The sequence below is a fragment of the Ylistrum balloti genome, unplaced genomic scaffold, assembly GCF_031769215.1.
Source record: "Ylistrum balloti isolate Yb309-2 unplaced genomic scaffold, AGI_CSIRO_Ybal_v1 Utg371556, whole genome shotgun sequence".
Taxonomy (NCBI): domain Eukaryota; kingdom Metazoa; phylum Mollusca; class Bivalvia; order Pectinida; family Pectinidae; genus Ylistrum; species Ylistrum balloti.
In genome coordinates, this window is record NW_026782800.1 from 16,253 (window position 1) to 30,046 (window position 13,794).

The following is a 13,794-nucleotide window of genomic DNA, read 5'->3' on the forward strand; positions in this document are numbered from 1 at the left end:
GACATAGCAAAGCAATGAGTAGTTTTGAAAAGTAGACATAGGAAACAGAGAGGGGTAGTGTTGAAAAGTAGACATAGGAAAGCAAAGAGTAGTTTTGAAAAGTAGACATAGGAAGAAAGAGATGAATAGTGTTGAAAAGTAGACATAGTAAAGGAGAGGTGAGTAGTGTTGAAAAGCAGACATAGAAAAGCAGTGATGAATAGTTTTGAAAAGTAGACATAAGAAAGCAATGAGTAGTGTTGAAAAGTAGACATAGGAAAGAAGAGATGACTAGTGTTGAAAAGTAGATATAGTAAAGCAAAGATGAGTAGTTTTGAAAAGTAGACATAAGAAAGAAGAGATGAGAAGTGTTGAAAAGTAGACATAGGAAAGAAGAGATGACTAGTGTTGAAAAATAGTCATAAGAAAGCAGAGATGAGTAGTGTTAAAATGTAGACATAGGAAAGACGAGATGAGTAGTGTTGAAAAGTAGACATAGGAAAGCAGAGATGAGTAGCATTGAAAAGTAGACTTAGGAAAGAAGAGATTACTAGTTTTGAAAAGGAAAAAATAGGAAAGAAGAGATGACTAGTTTTGAAAAATAGACAAAGTAAAGCAGAGATGAGTAGTGTTGAAAAGTAGACATAGGTAAGAGATCACTGGTTTTAAAAATAGACATAGTAAAGAAGAGATGAGTAGTGCTGAAAAGTAGACACAGAAAAGGAAACATGACTAGTTTTGAAAAATAGACATAAGAAAGCAGAGATAAGTAGTGTTGAAAAGTATGCATAGGAAAGACGAGATGACTAGTGTTGAAAAGTAGACCTAGGAAAGACGTCATGAGTAGTTTTGAAAAGTGGACATAGGTAAGAGATAACTGGTTTTAAAAATAGACATAGTAAAGCAGAGATGAGAAGTGTTGAAAAGTAGACATATCAAAGCAAAGATGAGTAGTTTTGAAAAGTAGACATAGGAAAGCAATGAGCAGTTTTGAAAAGTAGATATAGGAAACAGAGATGGGTAGTGTTGAAAAGTAGACATAGGAAAGAAGAGATGAATAGTGTTGAAAAGTAGACATAGGAAAGCAGAGATGACTAGTGTTGAAAAGTAGACATAGGAAAGAAGAGATGAATAGTGTTGAAAAGTAGACATAGAAAAGCAGTGATGAGTAGTATTGAAAAGTTGAAATAGGTAAGAGATGAATGGTTTTAAAAATAGAACTAGTAAAGCAGAGATCAATAGTGTTGAAAAATAAACAAAGTAAAGAATAGATGAATAGTGTTCAAAAGTAGACATAGAAAAGAAGAGATGAATAGTGATGAAACGTAGGCATAGGAAAGAAGAGATGAGTAGTGTTGAAACGTAGACATAGAAAAGAGGAGTTGAAAAGTGTTGAAAAGTAGACAAAGGAAAGCAAAGTTGAGTAGTTTTGTATAGAAGACAGAAAAGCAAAGATGAGTAGTTTTGTATAGAAGACAGAAAAGCAAAGAGGAGTAATTTGGAAAGGTAGACATAGGAAAGAAGAGAGGACTAGTTTTGAAAATATACAAAGTAAAGCAGAGATGAGTAGTGTTGACAAGTAGACACAAAAAAGCAGAGATGACTAGGTTTAAAAATAGACATGGTAAAGCAGAGATGAGTAGTGTTGAAAAATAGGCATAGGAAAGAAGAGATGAGTAGTGTGGAAACGTAGACATTGGAAAGCAGAGATGAATAGTGTTGAAAAGTAGACATAGTATAGCAGAGGGGAATACTGCTGAAAAGTAGACATAAAAATTAAGAGATGACTAGTTTTGAAAGTAAACATAGGCAAGCAGAGATGAGTAGTTTTGAAAAATAAACATAGAAAAGAAGAGATGAAAAGTGTTGAAAAATAGACATAGAAAAGAAGAGTTGAAAAGTGTTGAAAAGTAGACAAAGGAAAGCATAGATGAGTAGTTTTGAATAGAAGAGATAGAAAATCAAAAATGAGTAGTTTAGAAAAGTAGACATAGGAAACAAGAGTTGAATAGTTTTGAAAAGTAGACAAAGTAAAGCACAGATGAGTAGTGTTGAAAAGTAGAGATAGGTAAGAGATGACTGGTTTTAAAAATAGACATAGTAAAGCAGAGATGAGTAGTGTTGAAAAGTAGACATAGGAAAGCAGAGATGACTAGTGTTGTAAAGTAGACATAGAAAAGCAAAGATAAGTAGTTTTGAAAAGTAGACATAGGAAAACAGAGATGAGTAGTGTTGAAAAGTAGACATAGGAAAGCAGAGATGAGTAGTTTTGAACAGTAGACATAGTAAGGCAGATATGACCAGTTTTAAAAATAGACATAGTAAAACAGAGATGAGTAGTTATGAAAAGTAGACATAGGAAGGAAGTGATGAGTAGTTTATGAAAAGTAGACTTAGGAAAGCAGAGATCAGTAGCATTGAAAAGTAGACATAGGAAAGCAGAGATGACTAGTTTTGAAAAGTAGATATAGGAAAGAAGAGATGACTAGTGAGCTTATGTTTCGTCGACGACTCCGACATGTAAATCTTGTTAAATCCATGTAGTATGTCGCATTCTCTAGCGAGAAGAAGGTAAACAACAACTGAACAATATTAATTGAGATCACTTTGACGATCGTAAAACTTACACGAAATTTTCATCCATCTGTATCTTTTGAATTGCGGTGTTATGAATTTGTACATCAGTAACTGACCACCTCTTGCACGAAAATGTTGGTAATTGGAGCAGGCCCCTGAATATCGAATCAACTGCGGCATATAAATATCATGCAGGGACTATGCTATTCAGAAATGGAACATTAACAATAAGGAAATTGAAATCACTATGCTTCTCATACAGCTTGGTGGATATTTGTACATGTTGGTTTCGTTGAAGAAAAACGACTTATGTAGAGGTGTCCTTTATTTCGTATTATCGTGTTAAAACGATGGACTTGGTCACTAAATTGTTATTAGAGAAAAGACGTGATGTATACATCTGAAAGAGAAATTAAACAATGCAAGGTCTTTGTGACCTATTTTGATAAGTTAATGACTTTGTATGTAAACAAAAGCAAAAAAAAAAAAAAAAAAAAACAGCTGATAGAAAGGCACAGTTAGTTCCCATAGGTATGCCAATATTCTGTCGGAAGATTGTGTCGACCAGAAACTCGGGTCATTTTTATGACTTTATTCTTCGCATACTTTCCCTTTTGGCTTGACGTGTTTTTCACGAATTAAGCTACCTTATAGCTACATCCAAATAGTTGTAACGTCATTCACGTTTCCTAGAAAAATAAACTCATTAAAAGAGAACGAAGGATTTCTTTCAGTTTAGATCTGGGTTTGTTGTTGGACACTTTCCTTAAAAGAACTTCACTTTTAAATATTGCTTTTAGTAAAATCACGAAAATGCAACAATTGGAAACAACTTAACTTAAATAAGGTTTCTCTTTTCACCTTAAATACAACCTTAGAGTATTACTAATATATCCGTTTAACACTTTTACTTCGGGTAACCAATCAAAGCCTTTAGATCAGGTAAACAAACAAAGCCATTACATTGGGTAACCAATCAAAGCCTTTACATTGGGTAACCAATCAAAGCCTTTCATTTAGGTAACCAATCAAAGCCTTAACATCGGGAAACCAATCAAAGCCTTTACATCGAGTAACCAATCAAAGCCTTTACATCGGGTAACCAACAAAAGCCTTTCCTTTAGGTAACCAATCAAAGCCTTAACATCGGGAAACCAATCAAAGCCTTTACATTGGGTTACCAATCAAAGCCTTTCCTTTAGGTAACCAATCAAAGCCTTTACATCGAGTAACCAATCAAAGCCTTTACACCGGGAAACCAATCCAAGCCTTTACATCGAGTAACCAATCAAAGCCTTTACGATGGATAACCAATCAAAGCCTGAACATCAGGTAGCCCATCAAATCCTTTACATCGGGTAACCAATCAAAGCCTTTCCATTTGGTAACCCATCAAAGCTTTCACATTTGGTAATTCAGCAAGCTTTTACATTGGGTAACCCATCAAAGACTTTACATTGGATAACCCATCAAAGCACAAAACCTTTACCTTTGGCAATGCATCAAATCCTTTACATCGAGTAATCAATCAAAGCCTTTACTTTGGAAAACCAATCAAAGCCTTTACTTTAGGTAACCAATCAAAGCCTGTTCTCGGGTAACCAATCGAAGCCTTTACATCGGGTAACCAATCAAAGACTTTACTTTGGATAAACAATCAAACATTTCCATTTGGTAACCAATTAAAACACAAAGCCTTTACATTGGGTAACCAATCAAAGGCTTTACTTGAGTAACCATCGAAGCCCATAGCCTTTATATTATTTGGTGATCAATCAAAACACAAAGCCTTTACATTGGGTAACCAATCAAAGGCTTAAAATTGGGTAACCCATCAAACCACAAAGCCTTTAAATTGGGTAAACAATCAAAACACAACGACTTTGCATTGGGTAACCCATCAAAGGCTTAAAATTGGGTAGCCCATCAAAGGCTTTATAAGGGGTAACCCACTAAAGTACAAAGTCTTTACACTGGGTCACATATCAAGCACATAGCCTTTACGTTTGGTAACCCATCATAGGCTTTACATTGGGTAACCCATTAAAGCACAAAACCTTTACACTGGGTCACATATCAAGCACAAAGCCTTAACATTGGGTAACCCATTATAGGCTTTACATTGGGTAACCCATCAAAGCACAAAGCCTTTACATTGGGTACACAATCAAATCCTTTACTTCGGATAACCCATCAAAGCCTTAATACTGGATAACCTATCAAGACTTAACCCTAAGCCTAACTCATCAAAGCCTTGGATTCCTTAAAAAAACTTAACCAGTATGTAATCAAAGAACTGTACAAAACTGTCATGTATAAAATAAATGTTTATAATTTAGAAGACGCTGTTGAAAAATAGTATTGGCATTACAATTTAGTTTTTTTTTTTTTTTAATATTTTGAAAATAGTTTACTGGTTGTTTTGCATTATTTTCGATATTGTATTAATTGCTAAGGTCAAATATTATTTTTTAAAAATAAACGTCAGGTGTACATATATGCTTAGGTGTCAGTCGTATCTATAAACGGTCCAATGCACAATAAGCGCAAAAAACTCATTATAAGACAATTAAGTTTAAACACATTTTTCTGTCTATTTTAACATGTGTTACATCTCCAACAGTCATTAATACTTTGACAAAGTGCCAATTTTAGTTACATTTTTCTCTATAAAAGGGGTTGTGAAGAGGCTGTTAGCATCCTCTTGGTAGGCTTTGACTTCCTTACAAGATGAGAAATTTTATGTTGTTGTTGGTGTTAGGATGCCTCGCTCTGGCAGTCTCTGATGGTAAGTGATATGTCTTATGGTCAATGATTTGAAAGCTTCGCGGCCAGTCACAGTTAAGATATATTTCTCATGGTTAATATCTTGAAAACCTTGTTCACAGTCATATGTAAGCAACGCTGTTCGTCAAAACCTTACCACATTCATACTTGTAAATACGTTATAGCGACTAATAGCGAACGAGCCCATTTCATATGATTATGGTGGTCTAACATTTTCTACAATTTCGAGCTTTATCACATAAATGTGTAGATCAGTCATTTTTTCTTTATCTATTTATTATTTATTAATTTATGTATTAAATTATATTTTGTCAATAAAAAACCAAACTTATTGCTACACAATCGGTCCTTTATATCATTATCATTCAAAACAAGGATTTAGTACGCAAAGGCAGTTGCTGAAATTGAACGTATTTAACATGTATGGAGTAGCCCTTTGGTGTAGTGTTATATGATGGTTATACTTGCTCGGGTTTTAATACAGTATACCACCACAAATTCAAACACACTAGAGTTGTACCTTTTTATTCATATACATTTAAACAACCATTAATTCTGTGTCGTTTTTGGACAATAAATAACATTTAAAATAGGCGATCTTTCGGAGTCCTGCTAGTTTTCCATACATCATGATGTGCTAATAAGGAATTTGCTGGCCGTATATTGTTACTATACTTTCATATACCAACCAAATACAGTGCTTGTTTAATCTCCAATGAATTAGATGACGTCAGATTGACATTATGTTTGATGTATAAAGTATAGTGATATTAATGTTCCTTCTATCCCTTTTTTATAGCGCTAAGGTGTAGAGGATTTATTTTCAAACGTAGATACAGGGGATTTGCAATGGGGATGGTGCCGCGAGGAACGTATAACAAAAACTATGCAGAAGTAAGTATGTCTTTCATTAAATAATTCTCATATGCCTAGTAGACAACCGGGCATGTATAACATACAACTAGGAATATTAACTTGTGTATCGAAGCCGATTTGGACAATCCACAAAGTTCGCATAATGATCTTTATCTTTTATATATAAATATAATGGATACTCTACGGTATTGAAAAAAAGAAAACGATAAAGAGAATTGTTATAGAATTGATATAAATATACAACAAGCACTGTAAAGGAAATGTACAAAAAACGAACTTAGACTTAACTACGAATAGACAACAGTGTTTTAGATGTTAAAGATATAGTAATAGGTAGGAAAGCAGGGATAATTCATATGGAAAAGCAGATGAAGGAAAGCAAAGACAGAAATGTTGAAAAGTAGACACATGACAGCAGAGGTGAGCAGTATGGAAAAGTAGATAAAGAAAAGCAGAAATGAGGAATCAGGAAAGTAGAAATGGGATATCACTGATGTATAGTCTTGTTTGACCCTCGTTAGTTTGCCTGTTGGTTCTGTTGTTGTATACATTGCTCTCATTTGAGAACGTGACATTACTTGGATCGACCAAGTATTGCATGACGGGTGTCTTCGTTGAAGCAGTCATAGATGACTCACTCTGCTGTATAAAGTATGTACAACAGACGTAAGGTATATTGCTCTAGTGTAGATATGCTTAGCTGCTCAGTAGAAATATTTTCAAATTCAATAAGCATTACTTTGCGATAGCAGTAGTAGTTGAGGGGACTTCTGAAATGGTTTCCGTTACAATTAGAATTTCTATTTTGATAATTTTGGTATCAAATTAAAATTCACTACATGTATTGAAATATTTCGTGTTGTGGCTGAAAAATTAAAAGCATGTTATATAAAAAAAGTCTTTCATCTTTTCATGTCAAGTCCTTCTGTTTTGCTAGTTTTCCATACATCATCATTTGCTAATGAGGAATTTACTGGCGGTATACAGTGTATTATACTTTCATATACCAATCAAATATCGTGCATGTTAATGTTTATGGATCCATTGGCCACAATTAACTGAAAATCAGATTCATTTCTTGCTGGAATGAAGACTGCGTCGGAAAAATTGTTATGAAATTATATGAGTCGATACTCAGTATTTACAATCATAAATTACATTTCGTTTCAGAAATATTCTCGAATGTTTTTGTTTAATTTTCAGCATTGTTGCAAAAGACTAAGGGCATCCCTAGTCCATGATTTTCAAAAAGCCGAATACTTTGGAAAATTTCTAAGGAGGTTCAGGCACTCCAGTAAGTATATTGATTTTACCGACAGTTATTGTACATGTACCATTTGTTACGTTTCAGTATATATGTAATGACTAAAAGTTCAAAGCAAAATATTAGACATAAAATTAAATTAAAGGATAAAGAACATTACAAATAACAATCTATGATTTGTAAATAATAAATGAATTATTTTTACTTTTTCGGGAGAAAATACAGCACAACTATTTTCTCTTATCATATTTACATGCAAGATACACAAATGTATAACACTCTTTAACAGAAGAAAATAAACATAGCGATAGAAACAAAAGTCAAAAATACACGCACTAGCGCCATTATTCAATTTTTAGCTTTTCGGAACACAAGTTTGTTTTATGTTTAGATAGTTCTCTTTTTTCTATTTGTTTTCGATTTTTCAAATTTAAATGTTTAAAAGATATTACAAAAGGCAAATGAAACTATCATTTTTGAATTTATTCAAATCACATGTTTGAATATTGCATCCAGTTTATCAAGAAAAAAAAAGAAATAGTTTTATCACAGAATGACATTTTTTTCCACACTTAAAATTCGTCTGCTAGGTTTACAAGTTTAGGCCGTTATCATCACAGACGAGTCCAAGAAGGATGAAACGGCTGTGCGATACAGTTTAAGTCATTATTTGGCTCTACAGTGTCTATATATAAATTTGTATTGAAAGGTGCTATTCACTTGTGTGTCTTTTGTTAATCTTGAATTAGTCCCAGATGCGCACAGACCAGATAAATTATAATTGTGTTTTGTGATATTTTAGGCAGGATGAAGTTTAATCAGATTGAACCACAATCGTTACTGCGTAGTTCCAATATACTTTAATACAGTTGATATGGTTCCATATGATTCACTTAAACAGTGATATACTAAGTACGTGTATTTATTCTACTCTAATTTTAGAAGCGAGAAGAATCGTCGGCGTGTTAACTGGTATGGAACTGAAAGGGTACAACAATCCGCAACGATGCGTTTATATGAACCGCAGATCGGGCTTTAGAGCGGCAGTACTCGAAGAGTGCAAAGTGTCATCACGTATCGCTTACTTGTGTTACAAGAAGTAATCATGCTTTGCAATATGAACAAATCTATACATAACACATTGTTGTCTAGTTTTTCCTCATTTGAAACAAAATAGTATTTATAAACTTACATATACCATAACGTAGATTCTGATTTCATGTTGGTACTTCTTGTGCTTTTTACAAAATTAATTCTTAATAACTTCAACAGACTGAAATTTTCTTAGAGAATTCCTTTGAATTTAACATGTGTTTGTCTAAATATGAACTACTTTTATGTCATTTATTTGGGTGGAATAAAGAAAAGCATATTCAAACTGTTACTTTGTGTCATGACATATCATCATGTTGAATCTAACCCCAACGTTGTCATATTATTTCTTTATACAAACCTTATATTGTGCGACAATACACGTATCGTTATATCCATGGACACCAGTTTAAAAGGAAATCGTGATATCGGGGTTCCGACAAGTATTGTAAACTGTTCAATTTGGTTATTACTTTATTAGCGCTAGTGGGAATATTTGCAAACATTTGACACCTGTGACCTTCAGTCCTTAACGACATAACTGAGCGACATTGTGTAGCCCCTTTTTTCAGAATGCGACATATCGTCGACAACTTGGTTATTATTTAAAGAGAAAACGACTGACACAGAAAGTAGGACAGAAAAAGTGAACAACAAAAGATCCCCTGCCTTTCGGTCCGAGGAGCTAAAAATAAACAACAAGAACAAGTATGGAAAGTATGGTACAACCTACCAGAATATGTAGTCAACGCACCCAACACTAACACATTCAAAAATTTTAATTCCTGTACTGGAAATCAACTATAAGTAACTATAAGTAAGTAAGTAACATACATATCTGTACCAACATATTGTAACGTTAACGAATGGGTTCATACTCGGGTCACCGAGAGACAATTGGCTCATATGTTATATTACTACTCTACAGTAGAAGACAATGTATCAATATTTACAAACTATAAATGTGATTTCCTATCACACAATCATATGAACTCTTGGACGATAACCTCCAAACAACTGACTATCAACTCATCTTACATCTGGCCAGTCACGTATACACTATCGGTATATTACCTCCGACCGTGACTTCTGGTCTATACATATCAGACCGTTGACTAGTAATCACGTGATCATCTGCCTAGTCACCTGCCTAGTGATCACCGGTCTAGTACTAGCAATCAGTGACCGTTGGCTCATGATTGCCATTCCCAATACAGACGGCCAACCTCTGGTCACTCTGATACACAAGTTCCCGTCGTAAATCATGGTAAGACTGTATGTCACTTCTATCCCTCTACGACTCTATGATTGTATCTAATTCAAGGTATACTTAGCCTAGCGTCGTCCTAACAGGTCAGAAAATAAAGCATCCCTTTGAGATTCTCTGCATTCATTATGAGAAAGTGCTGCCCTCTTTAAGCTTTCAGTTTTCTTTTAGATGGTTATCGTACAACTCATATCATGATTACGACCCCTCCTAACTGGACATTTCAATGTTGGGTAACCTGCTGAGTAACAATATTCATGCGTAATTAAAATTAATATGGGCTGACGTTGTTCTATATGGTAAATATTGGCAATACAGACACAAAACGACACGAAAATACCAAACTCAAATTCAATCACACTAGGGCAACATATCAAGAAAAGAAAGATTACGCGGAGACTCCCGCAAAAAAATACATGGAGACTAATATCAGGTGTTCAGAACGAGAAAACTTCCTCTGGTTCTTCAACAGCACCAGTCATGTAAACATTGATCAATCTAAGTAAGTAATATCACGTTCTCAAATGAGAACCAGGTCAACAACAACGGAACCAGCAGACTAACGAACGAGCATCAAAGACGTCCAGCTTCATATCGCACAAATAAAACACAATTTATCCCCTCAATACGGTATTCTTTATTATGCTTTCGTTTAATTATTAATATTCCTTCCATACAGACAGAAAGTTTTATCCTACCAGTATATAATAACATATGAGTGAGAACAAAGTCTGTCTGAAATGTTTTGAAATGATGTTAAGAATTATAATCAAACCGGTATTAGGTTTCGGGATAAATTTACTTGCCATCACCCTTGATTTAGACCATTTTATAAGTTCAGGTAAGTTAAAATGAGCTGAATCCAAATGGTGGAGCTTCAGAAGAAGTGAGAAATCTTATATGCATGCACGATTTGAATAAACATAGTTTAGGTATTTGATGTTAATTCGTTCTTCCCTCAATCAAACGGAATTAAGCACCAAATTCCTAAGTTTTGGATCGTCTTGGTCGCACGCACCCAATAAACATCAATAACAAAGAGCAATTCATTTATCCAATCAACAGGGACTTTAAATGGTAATTTCAACATATGCAGATACTAGTAGAGGAGAGAAAAACAAATTTACTACCATGTTTTACACAGCAATATCCCAGCCAGAACACGTATGTCATTAATAGCACAGGTATCTCCACTGCAGATTCAACCAATACTACCACTAACTGCAGCGGCTGGCCCAGTGTATCACTATTGTGTTGTATGATAAGTGGGATTGTTTCAATGATACTGACCTTGTGAGATTTATTGATTGTAGTCTCGTCACCCAAAAACATTATTTTAAAATTATTTGTTTTTCAAAAGGCGAAAAAAATAATAAGAATTGAAAGAAATATCTACACACCGAAAGTGAATAAAACGAAGTTGTATTGATGGAGGTGTTGAATTAGTGTATAATTTCTAGCATGTATTTTCTGTATTGGTGGCTTACAGTTCTTAGCATCGACTGAACGTATTATCTGGTATTGATGACGTATGATTTCTAATACTGGCTCATTTTGTTTCTGGTATTGACGGCGTATAATGTCTAGCACTGAATGTATTTTCTAGTATTAATACATCACGATAAGACAAAGACTGTTTGTAGTTTACTGATGTTTTAGCTCACATTCACATTTTAGCTCACATTCACATTTAATCTCACATTCACATTTTAGCTCATCTACCGGAAGTTATTTGGTGTTACTTGACGTGTAGCATGCTAGGATGAAGAGCTACAAAAGTCAAACGAATGACCTATGCCTACTTTCAAGGTCAAATGTGTCAAATTTGTTAAAATCTTCAAACGACACTGATATTGGGCCTGAAATATGGTTGGATCAAGGGTATAAAGTTCGAGCAAATGAACAACCTTCACCTCTTTTTCAAGGTCATTTTGGTAAAATATATCTTCAAATAATCTATCAATAATCAATACAAAGCCCACGGCACTGATATTTTTGTATGTATGTCTGGATAAATATCATGCCTCTAGGACTTTTAGTTCATGAGGAGTTGTTCAAGTGTTTTTAAAATTTCGACCCCGTAACTTTGGATATTGGTCAAGGTCATTTCTTTTCGTAAACCTTATCGGGCTTTTTCGTAGGAACATACCAGCCAAACATCATGTCTCTAGGAGAAGAAGTCGTTTAAAAGAACAAATCTGACCCCTATGACCTTGAATATGGGTTAAGGTCATTTCTTTTTGCAAACTGTATGAGAAGTCGTTGAAATGTTTAAAACAAATTTGACCCCCGTTACCTTGAACATAGAAGAAGCAGAATACGCTTACCGGGACAACTGGTCGTATGCTCCTGGAATTTTTTTTCATGAATATGCGCGTAAATCTTTCTTTTGTTCATATTTCGCCCTAGTTTTATTGAACTAGAGTTTGGATTACAATTATGTTGACATAATGGTGTCTTCTTTCTTTCTTTTGTTAATATCTTGTTCAAAAATATAATTATTTTCCAGGAATAGACATTTTCGTTGACACTTAATTACGTGGATAAAAACATTCACAAGTGCTGTAATCCATGTCAACTTTCAACTATTCCTTATTTTGTGTTCATATAAATTCATTAACTGTTTTATCGATAACCAAGAAATTACTACTCCAGTCAGAGAACACTTTTATAAAATTAAACAATACTTCTTATTATGTCTGGTTGTTCGGCTGTCGTTAACATTGGCACCATGATATAGCTTTCACGATTTACATGGTCAGGTGTTGCCGATGAAACGGAAATAGCTGCTCTTTAGGAACACCTGGTCTTATTCTCCTTTTTTCAGGAGCATCCGTGTAAATCAACCCGTGTTTCGTCTACTTTTAGATTAAATTAAGATATTTAATTGTCGGTATATTATGTTATTTATGTAGAATATAATAATCAGGATTTTAATATATTTAATATATTGGTGAAAATTCTTTATCTGAATTCACGCAATTGTGTTTTCACGACTCAGTATTACCTAAATAACATCAACACTTTCAAGAGCCCTGAAAACGAAAAATAAATAAATGATATTTAAGTTCTGGTACTATTACAATAATATTGATCATTGATTTTCTTAAAAACAAAATTAAAGCTAAATATTTGAAGCTGCTGTATAAGTTCCGTTTCTAAGATAAATAGTTTCATGTTAATCAGAACAATGATACGCTTGCCTCTTTAAATAATTTCACAGGTTAGTAGAACTGGTATATTTTATGATTTCACATGAGAATAATCGAATGACGACAACATATATGACGTAGAAGATGTTTTTCAGGTGATAACGATCGAATGAAGACGTTGAATATGACATGTTCCTTATGTGATAACGATCGAAAAATGTGTAAATATGTAATTATCGATCTGACGAGATGCATTATCGCATTGGTTTTAGTAATTTGAAATATATATAATAATTATGCTCTACTGCATTCAATGAAAAGTTTGGAATCGCAGGATTTCGTCAAATTGCCCGAGTCGGTTGTCTGTACACACGCATATATCTGACATATACGTTCACCTTTATGGGAAAAAATTAGACTCGATAGCGGGCGTTTTTCTACGGAAGCCGGTTAGTGCCACTTTTTTCATGAGTTAATTTTTTTTAAGTCGTAATTACGACTAAACATATCGTAACTACGACATAGCTATCTCGTAATTACGACTTAGTTATCTCGATATTACGACATACTCTCTCGTAATTCCGATTACGTTATCTCGTATTTACGACTTAACTATCTCATAATTACGACTTTGTTATCTCGTTATTACAACTTAGTCATCTTGTGATATTACGACAAAGACCGAACTGTTTTGCGGCAATGTTTACTTCCGTCGACTCACACACGTGTTTTTGACAGATGGCATCGGGAGGTTCCCCAGCCCTGAAGGAAAAAGAAAAAGTATACATGTTTGCATAAAC

At 34.1% G+C, this 13,794-nt stretch overlaps 1 protein-coding gene across 1 annotated transcript; it reads left to right on the plus strand.

The window, feature by feature from the left end:
- Positions 1 to 5,286: 5,286 nt before the first annotated feature.
- On the plus strand, positions 5,287 to 8,764 carry LOC132563012 (uncharacterized). The gene is made up of 4 exons (XM_060227777.1): positions 5,287 to 5,344; positions 6,143 to 6,237; positions 7,423 to 7,513; positions 8,426 to 8,764. Exons 1-4 carry the CDS (start codon positions 5,287 to 5,289, stop codon positions 8,584 to 8,586), a joined length of 405 nt encoding a protein of 134 aa, XP_060083760.1. The 3' UTR covers positions 8,587 to 8,764.
- Positions 8,765 to 13,794: the final 5,030 nt, after the last annotated feature.